The sequence below is a fragment of the Tenrec ecaudatus genome, chromosome 12 (genome assembly GCF_050624435.1).
Source record: "Tenrec ecaudatus isolate mTenEca1 chromosome 12, mTenEca1.hap1, whole genome shotgun sequence".
Lineage (NCBI taxonomy): Eukaryota > Metazoa > Chordata > Mammalia > Afrosoricida > Tenrecidae > Tenrec > Tenrec ecaudatus.
This window is the reverse complement of record NC_134541.1, coordinates 5,256,066-5,278,307: the sequence shown is the minus strand read 5'-3', so window position 1 is coordinate 5,278,307 and position 22,242 is coordinate 5,256,066. Positions and strand designations below refer to the sequence as shown.

General features: G+C 46.7%; 1 protein-coding gene across 2 annotated transcripts; it reads left to right on the top strand.

The window, feature by feature from the left end:
• Positions 1-891: 891 nt before the first annotated feature.
• On the top strand, positions 892-14,347 carry SPO11 (SPO11 initiator of meiotic double strand breaks). 2 transcript variants are annotated; one of them, XM_075527828.1, is made up of 13 exons: positions 892-1,022; positions 2,799-2,912; positions 4,737-4,825; positions 5,277-5,343; positions 5,562-5,670; positions 6,227-6,313; positions 7,115-7,151; positions 7,673-7,782; positions 9,339-9,438; positions 9,894-9,931; positions 11,422-11,498; positions 13,509-13,620; positions 14,228-14,347. In XM_075527828.1, exons 1-13 carry the CDS (start codon positions 892-894, stop codon positions 14,345-14,347), a joined length of 1,191 nt encoding a protein of 396 aa, XP_075383943.1. The 2 variants fall into 2 exon arrangements, with proteins under 2 accessions (XP_075383943.1, XP_075383944.1); XM_075527829.1 differs by lacking the exon at positions 2,799-2,912.
• Positions 14,348-22,242: the final 7,895 nt, after the last annotated feature.

Below are 22,242 nucleotides of genomic sequence, written 5' to 3'. Positions count from 1 at the left end.
TGGCCTTAATCAAGGCCGAACCCAGAGTCTAACTTGCTAATGGGACATGCTGTACTTGAGCCCATTGTCGGAGCCATGATGGCAATCCACCTCGCTGAGGGCCTTCCTCTTGTCCACTGTTCTACTTTACCAAGCATGACAGCCTTCTCCAGGGACTGGTCTCTCCAGACAATGTGTCCAAAGTACATGAGAGCAAGCTTGGCCATCCTTGCCTCTAAGCAGCACTCTGGCTATACTTCTTCCAAGACAGACTCCTTTTTGCAGTTCGGAGTACTTTCAATATCCAAACGCATCAATTTTCTTCAGTCTTCTGTATTCAATGTCCAACTTTCTCACGCATATGGAGCGATTGAAAATACCACGGCTTGGGTCAAGCACCCTTTAGTCCTCATAGTAACATCCTTACTTTCAACCCTCTAAACAGGTCCCGTGCAGCCGATTTGCCCGATGCAATGCAGCCTTTGATCTGAATGCCTAACTGGGCCTCCATAATTCTGTTTTAATGAAAGTCGCTGCTGCTACTTCAATCAGCAAGAAGAAAGGGAAGCTAAATATAATCATCTCAAGGAATTCTAGGTCCACAATTCCAAGCTGCCTTGCACATCCACGTCCTCATTCACCACACCTTGTGGCCCAGGAGGCGAGCACCACCCACACCGACTAGCTTCCAAGGCGGGACCACACCTGAGAAGTGGGCCCTGGGCGCATCCGCTCAGCCCGGGGGAGGAGCTGCGACAAGCCCCGCCTCCTCATGGCCCCGCCCCTCCTGACCCCGCCTCCTTCTGGCCCCGCCTCCCACGGATGACGTGTGCGCATGTGTGGCCAATGAAAAGCCCGGAAAGGCGTGCTTCCCTCAGAAGGGCTTGCGGCGGCCAAGAGCTCCGTGCCCTCATGGCCTTGGCGCCCGAGGGGCCTGCGGCCTCCTTCTTCGAGGCCCTGGACCGGCACAGGGCTTCGCTGCGGGCCGCCCTGAGGAGAGGGGGCGAGGCGCCCGCTCGAGGGGAGACGAGCCGGGCCTCGAGGTATATGAGGGACCGAGCATGTTCAAGGAAGGGGCGGACTGAGGAGGGGCGAACGTGGGGCGCCCATCACCACCTGTCTGTCTGACGTCACGGGAGCAGGGCCTCCTCACTGCTCCCCCACTAAGGGCACCCCTGGGCGGCCCACCCCGAGCCCGCTCTGCCGCCCCCCAAAGCCTGGTTAGGGCGCCCCTTGCGCGGCTTCTAGAATGTTCCCTTCCTAGACGTGCCCCTTCTGCAATGCTCCGGAACCCCCACAGCCAGACTGACGAGGGTGGTGGGTTTCTTTTGCTTTGATTATACTAATGTTTAAAAGATTTTGGAGCTTCTTTTTTTCCCATTTTTTTCTTTTAAGGGAAATTCAATAGTCATTAGTCAACAACCGTTTTCTCAAAATTACCAGGTAGTCAACATAAATGTTTGAATTGAATTCTATTAAGACAAAGGGGAGGTTTTCTTGACATGTAGATGGAAATGGAAAGAATGTGCATATTTTCATTATTTTTTCTTTAATATTAATTTTTTAAAATGAATCTCAAAAATTGACCAGTTACCCAATCAGAATTCACTGCAGGAACACATTTCTGCTGTTGGTCTCCTTTACTTCCGGTGCTTTGTTGCTTGGCTCCGGTCATCTGCCCTCTGGTTGCACCAACAGGGGTTTTCATGGCTAAACAAATGCCTGCCTGTGATTTGTAAGTCTGAGCCAACTCCCTGAAACAAAACAAAAACAACCATAAACAAACACATTTTTAACAGAAGAATTTCCTTGGAAGGAGTGGGAAGCCCCTTGTTTATACCACAGATATAAATTAATTTGTTTGTGTCTTTCAGGTTGGTTACAGTTTTGTGGAGCATTTTCCCATCCTCCAACAGGAAAACTTAATGAGATGTTTGTGTCCGTTTTTACTTACCTCTCACTGTTAGAAAATCTTGATTTTAAACTTCATCCTCGGAGATCTGATTTTTCAGTGAAAGCTTTGGCGTGGGCATAACATTAAAACGTTGCGCTCTTTTCTGTATTTCATTTGGGTCACCCACTCCAGGCAATAGGCTAATTGTGTTTGGAACAGAACATTTTTTAAAGCTAATGGCTTATGAAATTAAAGAGTCAGCTGACAGAAAACTGGGCTCAATCTTAATTTTGTGCTGTAAAACGGTCTAATAGTTGCCAAGTCAACCATTTGGTACAGGCCTGACACTTTATTTTCATGGTAATGATTAAACTTTTTTTTTTTCCTTTCTGTATCACCAAAATTCAAGAGTTGATTCCAGGCATGAGATCAATTAGGGCGATGTGCTGCAAGCCTGTTTCTTTTGGAATAGTGTTGTCCTACGTTTTAGAAAGGGGGAAAAAATGGAGCTCAAAGCCAGTGGTCCGTCACTTCTAATAGAAAACATTTATCAGTAGACGCTCAAACCAATGTGTTTGTTTCTAAATTCTAGATGAAAAGTTGATAGAAAAATTAGAAAGGATACATTTATAAACTATATTGTCTACTTGATTGAAAGGGAACCCTGACTTCAAGTGGAAATTATTTGAGGCTTGCAGGAAGTTGTAAGCAAATGACACGTCTCCCTAAGTACTCGCTATGAAGGCAATGGTCCTGGTGTGCTGCTGTCAAGGTTCAGTGGGAGAGAGCATTACTGACATGGACTTCCAGTCTTAAAAAACCACAGACAAAATCAAAAGTTCCTCTTGTGTTGTTCTCGTGTGTCACATGCTGTAAAAGCCTGCTCTATGATTAAGGTGGAATCAGAGTGTATTTGTGATTTTAGTTCTGAAGTTCTTGCATCTATCGAAAATATTATCCAAGGCGTAGTCGCCAGCTTGGCAAGCAATGAAGCACCTGTGTTCATGATGGACAACAGATCAAGCTGGGAAAATATCAAGTAGGCATTCAGCATTTTTCCTTTTAGATACCATATCTGTGTCGTTATTTGCATCCGAGTTCTAATCAGATTGTTTTTGTTTTATTGCCTCTGCCCTGCAAAAAAAAGGGGGGGGGACTTGAGGACGTTTACAAAATATATCCAAGGCACGAAGGTTCTATAAACCAGTAGATGTGACAGAGGCAGTGGAGGAAAACAATGCTGTCCTTGGGTGCTGTCGATTCTGAGTCAGTAACACCTTGGGACAGAGGACGGTTTTCTACAGAAGCGGGTATCAGGGCTTTTTTCTCTGTGGAACCAGCTTCTAGTGAGTAGGAATCACCAGCACTTAACCGTTGCACCTGCAGGGCTCATTTGGGTAGGTGGCCGGGGCGGGGGGGGGGGGTAGATTATGCTAGGAACATATAATGGAGCACCAATAGAGGTTGAAACTGAATGCATATGATGAAGCCACCCACTGCCATCCAGCTATTTCCAACTCAATAGTGACCCCACAGGCGGAATAGGTAGGACAGAGTAGAACTGCTCCTTAGGAGTCCCAAGACAGTAAGTCTTCAGTGAGCAGACAGCCTCATATCTCTCCTGGGAAGCGGCTGGTGGGTTTGAACCAGCAACCTTGCATTTGTCAGTCCAACGTTTACCCCATTGCAACACAGAGCTCCTCTGAAAGCTAAAATAGACCCCAAACTTGTATTGAAATGTTCACAGCACTCAGTGGAAGAAATGACAGCCAACACCCAAGACTAACATAGACATGTTCAGAACAGAGCTGCACATTTGAAAGGCCTTTTCTTTTGCCAGATCTCCTCCCCCTGCTAAGTCATCTTTCCAAGCAGAGTAAAGTCAGCCAACGGCATTGCTACTACTCAACAGCCAAGTTTAGTCACCACATATTCTTTGATAATAAATATAGTGAATGTAAACTGTCATATATTGCATATTTAAAAAGAAAAATTTTCAGTGAATATTAGGGTCCCATTTTTTTTTTTTTTAGCCATTTCTGTGTAGTGTACCTGCATGGTATTTCACTCAAAGATAACTCAGGGTGGTTTGGGTTCAAAGTTCCAAGGGCAATGGTTTTGGGGAGTCTGCCAGTCTCAAGTGATGAAACAAGTCTGACTTTTTAAGAATTTTAGTTCTGTTCTGTGCTTCTCCCATTGTATCAAAGTCCCAAAACTGGGTGGTGGTGGGCGGGCACCAGCGACTTCTTTTGCATAGTACTTTGATTTCATCCAGGTTTCCAGAAGGACATGTGACATCTTTGCCTGGTGTATTGTGCCACCTTTAGGTCAGGTTTGGCAGTGCAATTTAGTAATATAAATGATTTAATGTAACTTCGGGTGTTCAATAAGAATGGTAAGGTTTCCAAACTAACAATTATTGAGAGTAATAAAACTTAAGAGACTTGAAAACATACTACATAAACCCAGTGTCTTCCCAGCAAATAATAAATGAATATCAATAAAGAAGGACTTAATTCATTTGCTTTAAAAACTTTATTGTGGTGCCTTGGTATATTACAAAGCTAATCATCACCTGTAATGACCACAGATTACAAAGAAGTTATGCCAAACACTTCAGTGATTACATTGAAAGGAGACGTGGAATTTAAATAACGAGAGGGACATAAAATATATGGGTTTTTCCCTCCTTTAAATGTTTTATTGTGTTCTAGGTGAATGCTGACACAGCCCTTTGTTTCCCATTCAACACTTTATACTTCTGTTGCCTTGGTTACGATCCCTCCCATAAAATATGTGTTGGTTAATGTTCAGAATATACTTACTTTTTCATCTCACTCTCCTGTTTTAAACAAAATGACAGGTTTGAAGATTCCGTGGGTCTTCAAATGGTATCTCATTGTACCACAAGAAAAATCAAAAGCGATTCGCCAAAATCTGCTCAAAATTTTGGTAAATTCATCTTTCTTGGCTTTTAGTGATTAAGAAAAAAGTAGATATATTTGACTCCCTTTTAACCTTTAATTGTTCCTAGTCAGACAGCAGTACTTGTTCTTTAATAGACAACTTTTGTACTTGAGAGAAATGTCTAGAACTTCATGCTGTCAACTTGTGGAGGCAGATGTTTGAAGGTTGATGACTTAGTAAGAAATTATCCTTCGTGTTTGGCAGTCCATGGAGAAGTTAGTTTTACCCAATTCTTCAGGCAGTTATTTTTCTGTCTTCAGCTTTTCTATTTTGAAAAGATAAAAAGGAGTAGATAGTAATTGGAGATTTGCAATATCCCTCAAGTATCATCTGATGTTCCTTTGTGTTAAATTGAATGCAGTGGTCATTTCTGTTGGCTGTGTCCTTTTCATTCAGACGAGAATCACAAGTAACTGTCTGTCACATCTCTTCCCAGCACTAATCCTGAAAATATTATCCATGATTTATAGGCTCGTACAAAGCAACACGTATGCAACCAAAAGGTAAGCGTATTGGTCTGGCCACTGACTCTGTAGTACAGCATGAGCTGTGGCTTAGTCGACTGTGGCTGTGAGTGTTTCCAGAATTGCTGGCCACAGGGGCAGATTACTTTCTTCATGCGGGGGGTGGAGCTAGCTCATGTTTTCTTCAAATGAGATCACAGTTGCCATATTCAGAGAATGTGCCTTAATTAGAAATGTACCTTTTGAAATTTTCATAGAGACATCTATTACACCGACAGCCAGCTCTTTGGCACCCAGACTGTTGTGGACAATATAATCAACGACATTTCCTGCATGCTGAAAGTGCCTAGGAGGAGTCTGCACATAGTAAGTTAGCTTTGGGCATCAACAAGCTTCGTTTAAAGCAGCAGGTATACAAAATTGTTACCAAGATAAACATGTAATCCGCGCTTTATCTTGACATTATTTCCTTGTCATTATAAACGTATGCGATCTGTTTTCAATACCTTCCCTTCGATAAGTGAACAGAATCAGAAAACCCCAAACCAAACTCTGCCATTAAATCCATTCCAACTCTTAGCAACCCTGTAGGACAGATGTGAACCGCCCCTGTGGGTCTGGAAGCCTGTAAATCCTTACAGGAGCCGACAGCCTCATCTTTCACCCGCAGAGTACTTGGGGTGGGGGCGGGGCTCAAACTGCTGGCCTTGTGATTAGGCGCCCAACGTGGAACACACTACGAAGCCCAGGCTTTTGCGCTAAACCAAAGGAGCTCCGCAATACGTGCCATTCCCCAATTCCCTGCCCAGTTTGCTCTTCTAGGTTCCATCCTGAGTTAGGTCGCCTTGCAGGTGAACAGGTGGACTGGCTTAACAGCATATGGTCATGAAAGGGGTTTCATATGTGCCCATTACTTTTCCAGTTATCAACGTCGAAAGGCTTAGTAGCTGGCAATCTGAGCTTCACCGAGGAAGACGGCACCAGAGTGAGCTGTATGGGCTGCTCCACAGTAAGCATCCCCCCGCTCGGCTCCCGTCAGACCCCGTGTTTCTGAAGTGCATTCCTCTTCTGGCGTGGTTGTGCCGTGCAGAGTTGAAGATCTGGAAATACCCTTTTCAACTATTTGTGTGAGAACAAGTTTTCTTACAGTGATTTACAAATACTAAGCTGCCACCTCCCTGGAAAAAAAATTCTGGAAACAAACCTGAACTATCTGCTTCCTAGGGTTCTACGTTCCATTGTCTCAGAACATGCCAATTGCCAACTGCTGTGTTGCATTGTATGCAGGTGTACATGCCTTTCAAACGTGCACTGTTATGTCCAGGGAGCATTGCCGGGGCAGACAAGCACGGCTATTTCTGTAAGCCTCTGAAGACTTACCTACCCTGAAGTTCATCTCTGTCCTGCTCACCTGCTGGGTGACTTTGGGATGAGCAAGGCTCTGGGACTAAGCTAGCACTGTTGTTTGGAAAGGGCCCAGGGACCTGTTGGGGGAAAAAGGCGATGTTTCGGAGAGCCAGCCCAAGGAAGCCTCACTGCCCGTGACTTCAGGGTCTGCTTGTTGAACTTTGTCCGCAGGGCTTTCTAGAGGGTCTCACCTGCTGGGAGGTAGTGCGGACCATGCATCCGTTTTCTTGCTAGGGGTCAGCGTATCGCCTTCCTGCTGTTTGACTGCGGACAGCATCTCTGCTGGTGGGTGCAGTGGAAGGATGAAACTAGATTCCTGTGATTGATTGTCAAGCGTAGTGATAGTTGCTTGTTAAAATGAAACGAAACACCACCAACCCCCTTTCTTGTTTCATTAACTCAGGCTGTTGCTGTGCCATCTAATATTCAAGGACTCCGGAGTATCCTTTAAGTGGGAAAACAAAGCTCGGAGGATTCTTCCTACGCTCCTTTGACAAATCAGGCCTTCCTAGTGTGGGAAGAGCAAGTTAGACCCTCTCACGTCAAAGGCACATGCCGTGGTTCCTGGAGGCCTAACTTGTTTGCCATCTAGCAGGGCAGACACATGTCTAAAAGTATGAGTTGCAAAAAATGTTTTAAAATCAAACTCAGTGCCCTCGAGCTGATTCTGGACTCAGGGCGCCCTTGTAGGACAGGATAGAGGGGTTTCCGTGGCTATAACTGCTTAGTGGGGCAGATAGTGTCGTCTTCCTCCTGGTTCCAATCTGCTGGCTGCTGTGGCTGGCAGTCCGGCCCGTGCCCCCAAGGCTCCCTACAAGGGTGGGCCGATGTCTGCTTTATATAAAGGGAAAATAAAAATGTTGCACGTGTCGCTGTTTGGCTGTGTATGGCCCCATTATGGTAGTTGGTGGACATTAAGTGTAAGTATCCTCGCCTTCAAGGTGCAGCCTTAACATCACAGATGTCATTACAGATGCAAAATTCCTCTTGATTGTAGAAAAGGATGCAACATTCCAGCGCCTCCTAGATGACCAGTTTTGCAGCAAAATGTCCCCGTGCATCGTGGTTACGGTATACTCTCTCTCTCCCTTCCCTGCAACTCCGAGGCGGTGCTTGGTGAGATGGGTTCATGCCATCTCTGCGCTTGGATATTCTTTTAACCACACAGGGTCGTAGATCTAGATTTTCAAGGTGTTTGTTGAAACATTGCCAAGCCTAGCTAAAATCAAAGTGGGGGACCCGTTTTTAAAGACATCAAAGGTGAGTTTCCCATGCTGGGAAACCCCATTTCTCCCAGGGCTATTGGTTCCCACACAGTGCGGTAGCATGGGCTCTGGGCAGGTGGAAGTCACGGAATGCTGCCCTGGTCGTCCTCCACGGCTGTGTGCCAGGCAGTTTCAGTGATACAGTCAAAATGGCCCGGCTGCCTCCCACCTCACGCGCCACACCCGCCGCTTCCCCACAGCCTCACTGGGCAAGAACACAGCCCTGCCTCCCGCCCCCTGCGCCCCGCCCCCTGCTTCCCCACAGTCCTGCCTCCCACCCCACGCCCCTGCTTCCCCACAGCCTCACTGTGCAAGAACACAGCCCTGCCTCCCACCCCACGCGCCCCCGCTTCCCCATAGCCTCACTGTGCAAGAACACAGTCCTGCCTCCCACCCCACACGTGCCCGCTTCCCCACAGCCTCACTGGGCAAGAACACAGCCCTGCCTCCTGGGTGGAGATAGCACCCTCGAGGGAGCTCCAGGCATCAGTAAGTCAGTTCCAACTACATCCTGACTTTATAGAGTGTCAGTCTATCAAACCCTAAGTTTGAACCAGGCATTCTTCTGCATGCTTTGTGATTATAAAGTAATTTAATTCCTGTAATAGTCTTGTGAGAGATGACTGTGTTGTTGGAGGCCGTCAAGTTCATTCTGACTCATATCCACCCAAATGGTGGAGTTGAACTGCCCCCCACCCACTGCCCCGTGGGCGAGGGCTTCTTTCCAAGGGGCCTCTCTGTGGGAGCACACCACCTGGTCCTTTCTCCCAGGGAGCTGCTGGGTGGGTTTGAACTGCCAGCCCTTCAGTTAGCAGTCAGGCTCTCAACCACTAGGCTGCTAGGGCTCCTACAGACGAGGAAAGTGGCAGGGCGCAGGGTCTGTCACTGCGGCTGCCTGAGCCTGTGAAGAAGTGGCTGTGCTGAGGTGTGCCCAGGCTGCCTAGCTCCCATGGCTGCTCATGACCCCTGTGCTGGGCTGCCTCTCTGTGGTGCCATTCTTAGAGATGTTTAGGTTATTTAGAGTGATTTGTAATATATTGTTACCTGCAGCAATTTAAAATGAAACAGCAGTGAATATCGTCAAGTATATCAGGTATTGATGATTTGATTTCTGTCTCTGCTGAAGTCTGTCCCTAGGACCACTGCCTAGGATTCGGATGACCGAGACCCAGGTGTGCGTGTGAGTGTTGGGGGGCTGGCGTCCCTGCTGCCCCTGTTGCCTGCTCCACGCAGCCAGCACCACCCCTTCCCCGCCAGACCCTCGGGGGCAGCTGGGCGGTTCACTTTGAGGTTATTGAAGAGGCAAGCATGCAGTTTAGCCTGCTGTCTTCCACCGATGAAGCTGCATCATTTCCCTTTCAGGGAAAGGGTGTTCCAGACCTGAACACAAGACTGCTAGTCAAGAAGCTGTGGGACCTGTTCCACCTCCCTCTTTTCACCCTGGTGGATGCCGATCCCCACGGTAACGTCTCCTTGGCCTGTTGGAAAGAGCAGCCAGGAAGAAGAGACCTGGTGTGCTTGTCGGCCCCAGAACCCTTCTCACAGAATCTTTACTGACTGTTATTTACTTCTGTGTCTATGCTTCCTGTTTGAAACGAACTTGTCTGTCACTGAAGACTCCACGTCCACTTCAGTTTTACTTTTCCTCCCGTTTTTAACCATTCAAACCAGGGTCTAGGTCTGGGAAATAAGGAAGTCGTGGAGTATGTAGAAGGCCACTTGTTCATTGTGTGAGAATTAAGCACTGTGATCATCTGAGAACATGTATTGCTTTATTTTGCCACATCAGACTGCGAACCATGCATTTTCATGGTAACATCTGGGAAATCTGACGCATACCAGATAAAATTTGCAGGGCAAATGGCAAACATGTCCTCTGCTGGAGGATGGATTTTCCACTTGGCTTTCTTTGAACAGGCATAGAGATCATGTGCATCTACAAGTACGGCTCCCTGGTAAGTCTCCTGCAGACTGACTATACTTAGCCTGCCCCAGTAACTGGCGGGCCCCCCTTGTCCTGGGTGAGCCTGTCTCTGAGCTTAGGACCAGCCTGCACATCTGTGACGGTTATTCCAGCCTGGCCAGGGCACCCTGGGCTGACAGCTAGGACTGGCGGTGGGCAAGAGGCATGATTATCCCCCACTTGCCCGGCCGTGGAGCCCAGGGTAGCAACAGGGTAAGCTGACAGTAGCAGCTCCCCCCTGAGTATGAGGGATAGCCTTGACCAATTCCCTTTTCTCCTGCTATCAGGAGAACTGGAACCCCCACCAAATCTCACCCGAGAGTGTGGGACTAACATATACCATGGGTCTCCAAGTCTGGGCCTGGACTGGCGGAATCAGCATCACATGTCAACTTATTAGAAATGCCCACTTCAGCCCCATCCAGACCTAGGGGATCAGAAATTCTAGGGATGGGGCCTTCCCAAGTGAGGCTAAGGCATGCTGGGGTGTGGGGACCGCGATCCCACTCCTACACCTGAGGTTTCCTGAAATGGCAGCAGAATGGTGGGCCAGGGGCTAGAATATGAATCTCAGAGAATGGTCAGTTCAGGTCAGGCGGGTCCCTTTATACTTCTGCTTTATAGGAAATCGATACAGAAACACTAACTCACTGCCATGGAGTTGATTCTGACCCCCAGTGATCCGATTGCACAGAGTAGAATTGCTCCTGTGGGTTCCCAAGGCTGTCAGTCTTTTTCAGCAGCAGCAGCAGTCCCCAAGGAGCAGTTTTAAAAGGGTCATGGAGAGTATGGCTTAGCCAAGCTCCGGGGGATTCTTTTCTGTGGACTCGGGATGTAACGTTAACTCTGGTCCTTGTCCCACTGCCATCGAGTCAATCCCAGCTCACAGTGACCTTGGAGGGGTGAGTGGAACTGCCCTGTGGGTTCGTTCCCGAGGCTGTGACTCTAATAGGACCAGACAGTTTCATCTTTCTCCTGTGGAGCTCCTGGTGAGCTGAAACCAGCCCAGAGTATAACCTCTGCCACCAGGGTGCTTCCTAATAACTAGGAGTATGCTGGTTCTCCGCAAAGAGCTCTTGTGATGTAGTGAGTTACTACTTGGGCTGCTGACCCACCAGCACCTCAGTGGTGAAAAGATGAGATTTTCTCCCCAAACCTCAGGGGCAGTTCTACCCTGTCCTGTACAGTTGCTATAGGTCAGAACCAACTTGATGACAGTTAGTCTGGTTGAGTGCTTTCTCTGCAAAGGAGTCCTGGTGGCATCAGTAGGTAATGTGTTGGGCTTGTTATCTGCAAGGTTAGCAGTTCGACTACCAGTTCCCTCCAAGAAAAAAAATTTGAGGCTTTCTTCTCCCATGAAGAGTTATAACCTGGGAAACACTGTCCTGTAGGGTTTGATGTGAGTCAGAAGCGATTCTAGAACAGTGGGTTTGGTTCTCTGCAGCTGAGCCTGACCTGATGTGTACTCCCTCTTTATTCCAGTCCATGTCTTTTGAAGCTCATAATCTCACGGTTCCAGCGATTAGATGGCTTGGCCTCCTCCCTTCTGATCTTCAAAGGTTAGATGATTGAGCACAACTACGATATTTGACACAACTCGTTATACTGTGTGTTAATAAGCCTACAACAGCATAGAAAGGCAAGCTTAGTGTTTTTTCCCTTGGACTGTCCCTGCATCAGAATCATGTAATTGTGAATTAAATGTATCAGGGTGTCTTTTTCAGTTACTAAAAAACAAAAACAAAACAACAAATCAAGCTGGCCAGGCAGCCAGAACACATTTTTATTTTACTTTATAATTGAACTTTTTTTGCAAATTCTTTTATAATTAGGAGGTAAAATACGGTACTCTAATTCAATATTAATTGTTGACATCATTTGCCTTCCCATGTTCTCTAGCAGTTATAATAAGTCAATCTGCATATGAGCCAGCCCCATCATAAAGTTCTCATTTCATGAAACATCTCGTTTCAAGATAACTGAATGCTTGGGAGTCTGATGTTGGGTAAATATATGTGTTCATGATAGAAAACATATCAAGTACTGAGGTAAAAATCACCTACAAACGGGTACCTCGAATGCTTTGTCTCTATCCTGCGAGGCTATCTTCTGTGGGTAGCTATTATTTTTCATAAAAGATGGGTCATACCTCTCTCTCTCTCTCTCTCTCTCTCTCTCTCTCTCTCTCTCTCTCTCTCTCTCTCTCCCTCCCTCCCTCCCTCCCTCCCCTCTCTCACTTTCTTCTCTGGCCTGGTTTTGGTACCTCTGTTACTGAGTCTGGTTTGGGACATGGAGGGGTTGGTTAGGTCATCCACCATCATATCGGACAGGGGTGGTGCCCAGCAAATCCCTGATCTCAAAGGGAGCACTCCAGTGGAGGCGCTGTTACCAAATCCATGCCCATACCTCCAAGTAGTCCCACTGGCAAAATTCCCAGAATTTATGGGTCCAAGTGTGTACCCATTTTTATGACTCTGCCTGCACTCTGGGGGGCTCATCATTCCGCTTTTCCACCGGAGCATAGGAGGTCTCCTGACCCTCCGCAGAAGGCATCATGACTGCTTTCTCATCTTCAGCGATGTGCCGTTCAGGAAAGACGGTCTTTCTGTGATCTCGCTGTACTCACTGGTTAAGGAGGGCCAGTTTAAGATGTGTATTGGGTCTCTGTAAGCCTCGAGCGACCTGGGCCCACAGGCTCTTGTTTCCTGCACATGGGAGGTGACAAGTTTGGGGTGGTCGGCCTCCCCTTAAAAATGAAGGCCAGAGTACTGTGGGGGTGATCTCTTTGGATGAAGGCCATTTCTAAGGCAGGTGGTGGCTGACTACCTGGTCATTATGAAGGCGGGGGCCTTGGAGAGGTTCCAGTTGCATTTCACACCAATACCCCCAGGACCCCGAAAAGCTACACTGTCAAGGGAGCACAGGGTGCTGCGAGCTACACAAACACCCCTTCCAGAGCCGTCCCACGGGCCTCCCTCTCACTCACATTGCCCCCACCCAGCAGCTGCCACTGGCAAATGCTCATAATTATGGGACAGTGATGTAGATTATTTGAAACCAAAGCTCCCGGGAGAGCAGGATATATGACTTCAAATGCTGCATCATCAATGCCGGACTTCTCCTGTTCCATTTTAAAAACACATCCAAAGATAAAATCACAGGTCTACTTAAAATTTTTTCCTCCAATTTAAGACCAGAGACCTGTGTGTGTATGAGAGAGAATATTAAATATCCTAACTTCCCTGGTCTGGCATTGTTAAATGATTAAAAACGAACAAAAAAGACACCCCCATTGTCTGAGGTCTCTCAGTGTTGTGCCCCCCTCCCCCCCTGCTGTCCACGCATGCCCCTGGGCACTACTGCACCAAGAGCCAAGCTCTGGGCTGTGAGACCTCCCTTCTGTAGCTGCCTGGTTACAGTGTGAGGGTGAGAATGGAGTTAGAGGCGGATGGGCACCCCTTTTCCTAGGTCTTGTTCCTGGGTCTCTTGAAAGAGTGCAGGAAGTGTCAGTGACATGGAAGTAGCATGCAAGTTCGAGGAGTACCCACCCCAGCCCCCTCCCCTTTCAGGTTAAACGTACCTCAGAATACTTTAATTCCACTCACCAAGCGGGACCAGATGAAACTGGACAGCCTCCTGAAGAGACCGTATGTCACCTGCCAGCCGTTTTGGAGACGAGAAGTATGTTTCTTTTTGAAGCGGAACTAAAAACTCCACACGTTTAACTTTAGCAGTGGCTATTCATTTAGTATTTTGAAAATAGCCTCCTTGAAGTGATAGTTACCCAACAGCCAATGTCTGTGTTGTTTGGCAGTAAAATAGTCATTGAAATGTTGCGTCATGTGAATGCTGATATAGCTAAGACCAGCAGATTGGAGCTGATTTAGAACCATGGTCTGTGACTGTTATCATTGGTTGAGGGTGGGGGAGATAGTAATTGATTAAAACATAGGAGAAGAAATCACTTTAAGGAGCTCCAACCATTCCTAATTGTTGGAGGCACCCGTATTGGGTGTACTCATTCCCCATGTTTTCAGGGATAGCAGCTCTAGGGGGTCTGACTGACTGACCCTGAGGGGTGGCGGCTGTGCTTCTGGAGAATAAAGGCAGTCCAGAACAGTGGGCTTGAGCAGAACGGCTGTGAGGATGGCACCACCAGCAGTGGCTGTTCTGTTGTGTGCAACCGGTCAGACCGACTCCAGGGCCCCCGACAACCACCACACACCCCTCCCCCAGTGGGTGGATTGGGCAGAAACGCAGCAATGGCTCTGTCTTGTTTTTCTGGCAGATGGAAATAATGGCAGCCTCTAAAATGAAGGCAGAAATCCAAGCTTTGACCTTCCTGTCACCTGATTATCTTTCCCGAGTGTACTTACCCAACAAGTTGAAATTTGGAGGATGGATTTAAGAACATGTCAGGAGACATGTGATCACCAAAGGCTTTCATTCATGCTGAGTTAATTGGTAAATACTGCTGTGGAAGGAACATAGATGTTTAATTCTGTAAGGGTTAAATCAAAATGATTTTTCAGTAATATTTTTTTCTCAGAATAAATGCACTTATAATTTTATTTAAAGGCTTAAATTTTCTATTGAGACAGATCACCTATGATTTCAGTGAATTACATATATATCATATACATGATTTCAGTTAAGCATATATATACTGCTTTTAGATTGTATTTGGACAGGTTGTATTTTAATCAATTACTTTGATCAAAGTCTGAAAACATGTCTATAATATAGTTAATGTTAAGGGATGAAATATCTCATTAGTGACAAAATAGCAATCATCTGAATTTGAGGAGTAGCTTGCTTCTTAATATTTTCCTATGTCTTCCTAGTGTAAGGCTCATACTCTGTTCATTCACTTATGAAATTAGTAGCATTTAAAATTTATTATGAATAAAGGTTTGAGCTGGTGTTGCCATCAATGTTATGTTTTATTTTGTTTCTGAACATACATTTTTTGATGCTTTGAACTGCTGATCTTGCAGATCCAGCCCAACCCGTAACGACTATGCCTCCATTGCTCGCCCACTGACAGTATTCTTTCTTTAAAAGTGTTGGTCTGCAGGGTTTTAATGAGCTATTGCTCCAGTTCAATTCGCTTGAATATTCTGCAGTCTAGGTTTATAGGAAAAAGAACGTCAGCTTTAAGATTTACTGAAGCCTTACATTTTAATAAGGTGCTTCCCCACCCCCCCCACACACAAACCAAACACACAATCTTAATTTAGAGACCTTATCTTGATTTTTTTAAAAACCTATCTTAATTTGGTAAATTGAGTTGTAATCAAGCCTTCAATATGAATTGCAACTCCATGTAAAAAAGACCCAAACCCTTACAAACTGAACCCCAATAGGTAACACTGGGATAAATGGGAAAAAGATCAAAGTAGTCTAGGGTTTCGTCTTGCTTGGATCCACAATCAATGCGCCTGGAAACAGCAGTCAAGAGATAACAATTCATTGTATTGGGTAAATCTGCTGCAGAAGACCTCTTTAAAGTGTTGAAAAGCAAGGATGTTACTGTGAGGACAACGTGCACCCGACCCAAGCATGATATTTTCATTTACTTCATATACATGTAAAAGTTGGATATTGAATAAGGAAAACAGAAAAAGAATTACTACATTTGGATTACAGGGCTAAAGAATATTGAAGGTACTATGGACTGCCAAAAGAGCAAATAAATCTGTCTTGGAAGAAATTTAGCCTGGAAAAAAAGGTAAATAAATAAGAAGTATAGTCTGAATGCTCCTTAGAGGCAAGGATGGCAAGACTTTCCTTGCATACTCTGGCTCTGCAGTCGGAGGGAGTCGTGTCTGGAGAAGGACACAATGCTTGGTAACGTAGACGGTCAGTGAAAACGGGGAAGGCCCTTTTGACAGTGGCTGCAGCCAGCAGCTCAAACGTCAGGACAATTGTGAGTGCCGTGCAGGACCAGGCAGGGTGTCATTCTATGGTGCGGGGTGTCACTGGGAGTCAGAACGGACTCACTGGCACCTGATTGAGAGGGGAAAACTCAGTCAACTTCGAACTGCACTGATGTTGGCATGGTGATTCCCTATGCAGCTAGTTTCCACACGACCCACATTTATGGCTGCTTGGTTTTGTTTTTCACACATTATCATTAGCACTATGTACAATGTGGCCGCGTGGAGTTTTCTGACTTTTCGGTTCTCAGATATTTACTCAAAGATTTTTCAAGATTCGATTTTAAAAGATTACAGATGATAAAGGACGATAAAAAAAAAAACTCCGCAAAGAAAAGGCATTTCACTAATGACAGGACCAACTTTTAGCAGTCAGGGGGAGGTGACTACCTCTCACTGGAGTGTAAGTGAGAAGATGGTATGTAGGAACAGCACTTGGCTTTGGGGTGAGTTATTCTGAAAAGAGAAATGGTAACTGTCAGGCCGGGTTCTCCAGGGAAGCAAAACCAGTGTGCTGGTATGTCCATGTCTTTAGAGAGAGATTGATGTCAAACAATTGCAGTTTAGTTGTCGAAGTGGGTAAAACCAATCCAGCTCAAGACCAACCCAGCTTCTCCTGACTGTGTAGCTGCAGGGGCTGCTGAACAGGAAGCAGGAAGATGAAGCGGGAGGGCCACAGGCTGGTGCATGCAGAGGTGAGTGAACCGAGGTCAGCAGTCCACTGATGGCTCCTGGGATCTGCAGGGGCTAGAACAGGAGCTCCACGAACCAGACAGGGGACCCAGATCCCACAGAAGATGAAGGCTAAGAGCAAGCTGGGTGCTGCTCAGGGCCTCTCAAACAATAGGCCACACTCCTAGGGAGGTATAGCCAGCTGCAACCTGACTGATTGGTTGGGCTCCACCCCTTCCTTCACTCAGCTCCACAGAGTTGACATAAAATCCAACCATCATAGTAACAACAACAACAACAATCTAACTAATACCAGATACCATTTCTGAGAAATTTTACATGCCAAGCACTGCACACACATCTTATTTACACCCCCAAGAGCCTTATGAGGTTGCTAGGAACACCTGAAGTTCACAAACTGTCCCTTGTCCAGAGCCACTCTTAGCCACAATATCACAGAGCACCCACGAGAAAGCAGGACCAGTTATAGAATGTGGGGCCCAGTGTAAAATGTAAAGGCAGGGTCCCTAACCCTAAAATTCTTAAAACAGTAAAGAATGAGACCAGGTGTGGGGCCCTGCTTAGCATGGAGCCCTGTGTGAGTGGCGGCAAGAGCTGCACCCTGGAAGCCAGCCAGAACTCGAGGGGAAGGCTGGGTGTTTCTCTGAGTGGATTCCTACTCATGGCAACCCAATCTATCAGACTGGGTCTTTCAGGCCATCATCTCTACAGCAACAGCACCAAGCCTTTCTCCCATGGGTCTTTGGGTTCCAAGTGCTAGCCTCCAGGGCCCCATACCTGATTACCCGCTGGGAGTTGGAATTGACTTGATGGCAGAAGGTTTGAGCTCGTTCTTACTCAGGAAGCCTTGTCGTCATAGTTAACCACACCTGGCCTCATTATTTACTGTTATCTTGAAAGTTTTAAGAACTTCTGAATTAGGGACCCCACCTTTACATTTTACACTGGGCCCCTCACATTCTGTAAAACTTTCAACTCACAGTAACCCTATGGTGGGTTTCAGAGACTGTATGATTTTATAGGAGCAGGCAGCCTCGTCTTTCTTCTGGGTTCAAGCCATTGACCTTGGATTTAAGTCTAATGCCTAACCCACAGCATCACCCAGGTTCCTTACGGCATCACTCATTCATTCACTCATGGCTATTGGGTTGATTCTGACTGATTGCAACCCTATAAGACAGGGCAGAACTGGCCCTGTGGGTTTCTGAGACTACCTCTTGACAGGAGTAGAAAGCCTCCTCGGTCTCCCCAGGAGCAGCTGCTGATTTGAAAGCAGCCCAAATACACAACTCACTGCACCCCAGGGGTCCTCTTAAGGCTGAGATAAGCAATTTAATAACACTAGGAAAAGGCTTACTGGGCACTTTCCTGCGCCAGGCATTTTCTCACTCAGTTTACAAATGAGCGCTTATTTCATCTTAACAGAAACCCGATGAACTTTCCCAGCGTCACATAACCAGTAAGTTAGTGTGAACCTGAACCCAGACGGTCTGGCTCATAAACCTCATGCTTCTCACCCCTGCCCTGGTCCGTGTCCCAGTCCATGCCCCAGCCTGGCAGACACCCTGCTCAGGAAAGCTCTGTTGTGCTCCTTAGGGGCTCTGTGAAATAAGAGTTCCCTGCTACAGGGCTGTGAGCAATGACCTTACCTTCCTGGTCTCAGGAAGCCAGTACTTCATGTTGGGAGCATACAGTCAGGGGAAGAGCCCCAGTTGCATAGTGATTACACGTAGGGCTGCTAACAATAAGGTTGGCAGTTCGAAACCACCAGTTGCTCCAAGGGAGAAAGAGAAGGCTTTCTGGTCCTGTAAAGAGTTACAATCTTGGAAACAGTTCTAAGCTGTCCCATAGAGTCACAGTGTGTCAGACCCGAGCCCATAGGAAGGAGTATTTGATTTGGTTTGCCTGTCAGCAGCGGTTTGTTTGAGTGATGTGAGACTTAACAAAAATTCTAAAAGCATTTTCACGTATCACAAACATATTTCTTTGAATTTACACCCTACTTCCTCCTTTAACATCAAGGACATCACTGAAGGTGGATATTTTTGCCAAGGAGAAGATGACTCATTTAGAAATCTATAGATGTCTTATTAGTGTGTTTGGTCAGAGGATCCATAATTACACAGGTTCTTTTCTTTCTGAGGAAGCAGCCCCAGTGTATTTTACACTGGGCTGCTAACCCCGAGGTCAGCAGTTTGAAACCACCAGCCACTCCATGGGAGAAAGATGAGGTTATCTACGCCCAGAAAGAGTTAGAGCCTTGGAAATCCACAGGGGCAGTTCTACCCTGTCTTACTATGTTGTAAGATGTTGGAAGAGACTCAATGGCAGTGAGTTTGGTTTATGGATGTTTAAACTACAACATACCAGACTGCTGAGATAAGAAAAGATGAAAAATCTTCAGTCATTAAAATTGGGAGATAGAATGGAAAAGGCTCACAGAGACCTTTAGTTGGAATAAGCTCATCTCAAGATGATGGTGGGCAGCCTGTGTGCTCATGATGTGTCGATGGGATCAGGTATCAGACATCAAAGACAGTACAAAAATCATATCAATGTGAATGAGTGGGAGTGTGGAGTGGAGACAACTGGACATCCCTTCACAGAATAGTTGAGCCAGTCAGGGTGCAGTATAGCACCATTGAAACATACAACTCTCCTCTAGTTCTTTTATGCTTCCTCCCCCCGCCCCCATCCCACTATCATGACTCCAATTCTACCTTACAAATCCGCTAGACTAGAGCATGTACACTGGTACAGGTAAGAGCTGGAAACAGAGAATCCAGGACAGATAAACTCCTCAGGTCCAATATTGAGAGTAGCGATACCAGGAGGGGAAGGGGAAGGTGGTGGGGAGAAAGGGGAACCAATCACAATGATTGACATATAAATCCCCTCCCAGGGGGACAGACAACAGATAAGTGAGTGAAGGGAGACAGTGGTCAGTTTAAGACATGAAAAAATATATAAATTATCAAGGTTTCATGGGGGAGGAGAGTGGAGGAGGGAGGGGAAAAACAAGGAGCTAATACCAAGGACTCAACTAGAAAGAAAATGTTTTGAAAATGATGACAACAAATGTACAGATGTGCTTGACACAATGGATAGATGTATGGATTGTGATGAGTTGTATGAGCCCCTAATAAAATGACTTTAAAAAAATGATGATGGTGGGAAATGGAAGTGAAAGATCGTTCACTTATTGAGGAATGGAACTGGGTGGAGTGGAGAGGCTGTCGATATGTTGGTGTGGCCACTGCTCTGTATTAAGTGCAGAGGAGAAACGAGCCGTTTGGGAATTGTCTGAGTCGTAATTCCTAAAGTTCCGTTTCTAGTAAGCAAAGGAGTCCTGTCCAACAAGAAGTGTATCGGAAGTGGCCGCTGACATCAGACACCCTTCCTCACCACCACAGGTGGGGTTTGTTTTGTATAGTGCCTTACTTTTCCTCTGAAGCAACAGAATTCAAAGTGGATAAAAACCAGCACAACAAAAGGATGTTTGGAGAGTCGTGCTTTTCCCTGCTAGGTTCACCCTGCCCTCGCAAGAGAACAGGCGCCGGGGAACCATCCCTGCTGATGCTCAGCGGCTGTCTACACAGCTGGCAGAACACTCTAGAACTCGCGCCCAGGACTTCCTCCCCGAGAGCATTCCCCATGGGGTCAGGGAGTGGTTGCCCTCAGTGCAGCGCCGCCCGGGCATCCACATCGCAGAACCCTGCTGCAGAGAAGCGCGGGGGCACATTTCCTTCTCTCTGCCAAGTGGATTGAAGGGCCGGTGTGGATCCTGAAGAGGAGCCCTGGAGGCTGAGGGGGTTGCACAGGAGGTTACTAACTGCAGGGTCAGTGGTTCAAAACCACCAGCTGTTCCTGGGGAGAAAGATGATACTTTCTACTCCCCTGGTGAGTTACAGCCTCAGAAACCCACAGGGGCAGTTCTACCCTGTCCTATAGTGTCTCCGTGAGTCAGAGTTGACCTGATGGCAGCGAGTGTATCCGAGAAACGGTGGTTTAGTGTGTGACTCATCTTTCTACCGCAGAGCAGCTGGTGGGTTGGAACTACTGAACTTGTGGTTAGCAGCCCAACTTGTAACCCACTATACTACCAGGGTTCCTTCAGGGTTCCTAGACATAAAAACAACCTACCAAATCATACCAACGAACACAGAAAACCTAAACAGCACTAATACATAGTCAAAGCAGGTATGATGTGATAAATACACAGCCTACCCAAGTAGAAATCACCTATGGACAGTGGGGTTCCCGGAGAGGAGATTGGCGACCCCACTCTTGCTACTTGGGTAAGGTGACCAGATTTTAACATTGGTAAAGTGGGAACCCATTGATAAAACTCATATCCTGGTGAAATAGCCACATGGCAGCCTAAAACTGCATACCCTAGCTTGTGCATGCTTTCCAAAAATCGGGACTTTTAAAAAAATGCCTCGGGATGCGGGAAAAATTGTTAAAAATTGGGGCTGTCCTGCCAAAAGCAGGACGTCTGGTCACCTTATACTTGGGGTGCCCGCTGCCTCTCTGCTCTGAAGCTCCAAACCCACTGCATGGAGTTGACTCTGACTCATAGAAATCCTGTAAAGCTGGACAGAACTGCCCTGTGGATTCTCAAGGCTACAACTGTCCACGGGAGGAGAAAGCCGGTCTTTCTCTCGAGGAGCAGCTGGTGGTTTCGAACTTTGCCGTTAGCAGCCTGATTTGAATCAACTATGTCACCAAGGATCCCAATAGCTCCCTGTAAAACCGACACTCTCACTTCTCGCCGTTTATCTTAAGAATGGAAATCTTCCTCGGATTTCTTTTCGTTAGGGAAAACAAGTCCTAAAGCAATAGGTCTTCTGTCGGGAGAAAGATGAGGCATTCGACTCTCCTAAACACTTACCCTCAGGGCCAGTGCTGCTCTGTCCTACAGGGTCACTGTGAGCCGTTTGGACGGGATGGCAGTGAGCTAAGGTCTTTCCTAAGTGCAAAGTGGCGTGACGGAACTTTCCTAAAGCAGCCCAGCTCCTAACCGCTCTGCCACATGTGGTGAGCCGTAAGGAAAGGGGCCATTGGACAGTGTGTACTTGTTCAGAGACGACTCTGGTTTTGCTAATAGGGAATCAGGCACAGGGAAGATTTCACTGGATGGGAGATGTCTGGCAAATCACATTCCTCTCAGCCTCCTCTCGTTAGCTCTGAAAGGGAGATTATTCGCGCTCCAATGGAATTGCAGGGGAGGAAGCACCTAAAGGGCTTGACACAGGCTCATGCACATAACCTGTTCTCTAAGGAATGATTGCTGCCACCATTGTCTAGAACAGAGCCTCTCCATCTTGGTTGCACATAGAACCACTTGGGGAATTTGTATTTTGTTTCGAAGATGAATTTCCTGGGCTCCACCCCAGATCCACAGAATCAGAATCCCTGGCAAAAATCTATAAACGTTTTTCTAAGTGATTCTAAGCCCCTAGTCTGGATCCTTAGTTTTCAGCTGTGATGCTTGAGAGCAACGTGCGTTGTTAGGCCCTGGACCTACGGAGTCTGCATTTTCTAGCAAGCTTCCTCGGATCTAAACCTCCCAGTTGATGCCAAGGCTCTTGGTATGCAGACACAGAGAGAGGCTCTGGCTTAGGTGCCACAAGCTCAAGGTTCCTCTCTCTCTCTTTTTTTTGTTGTT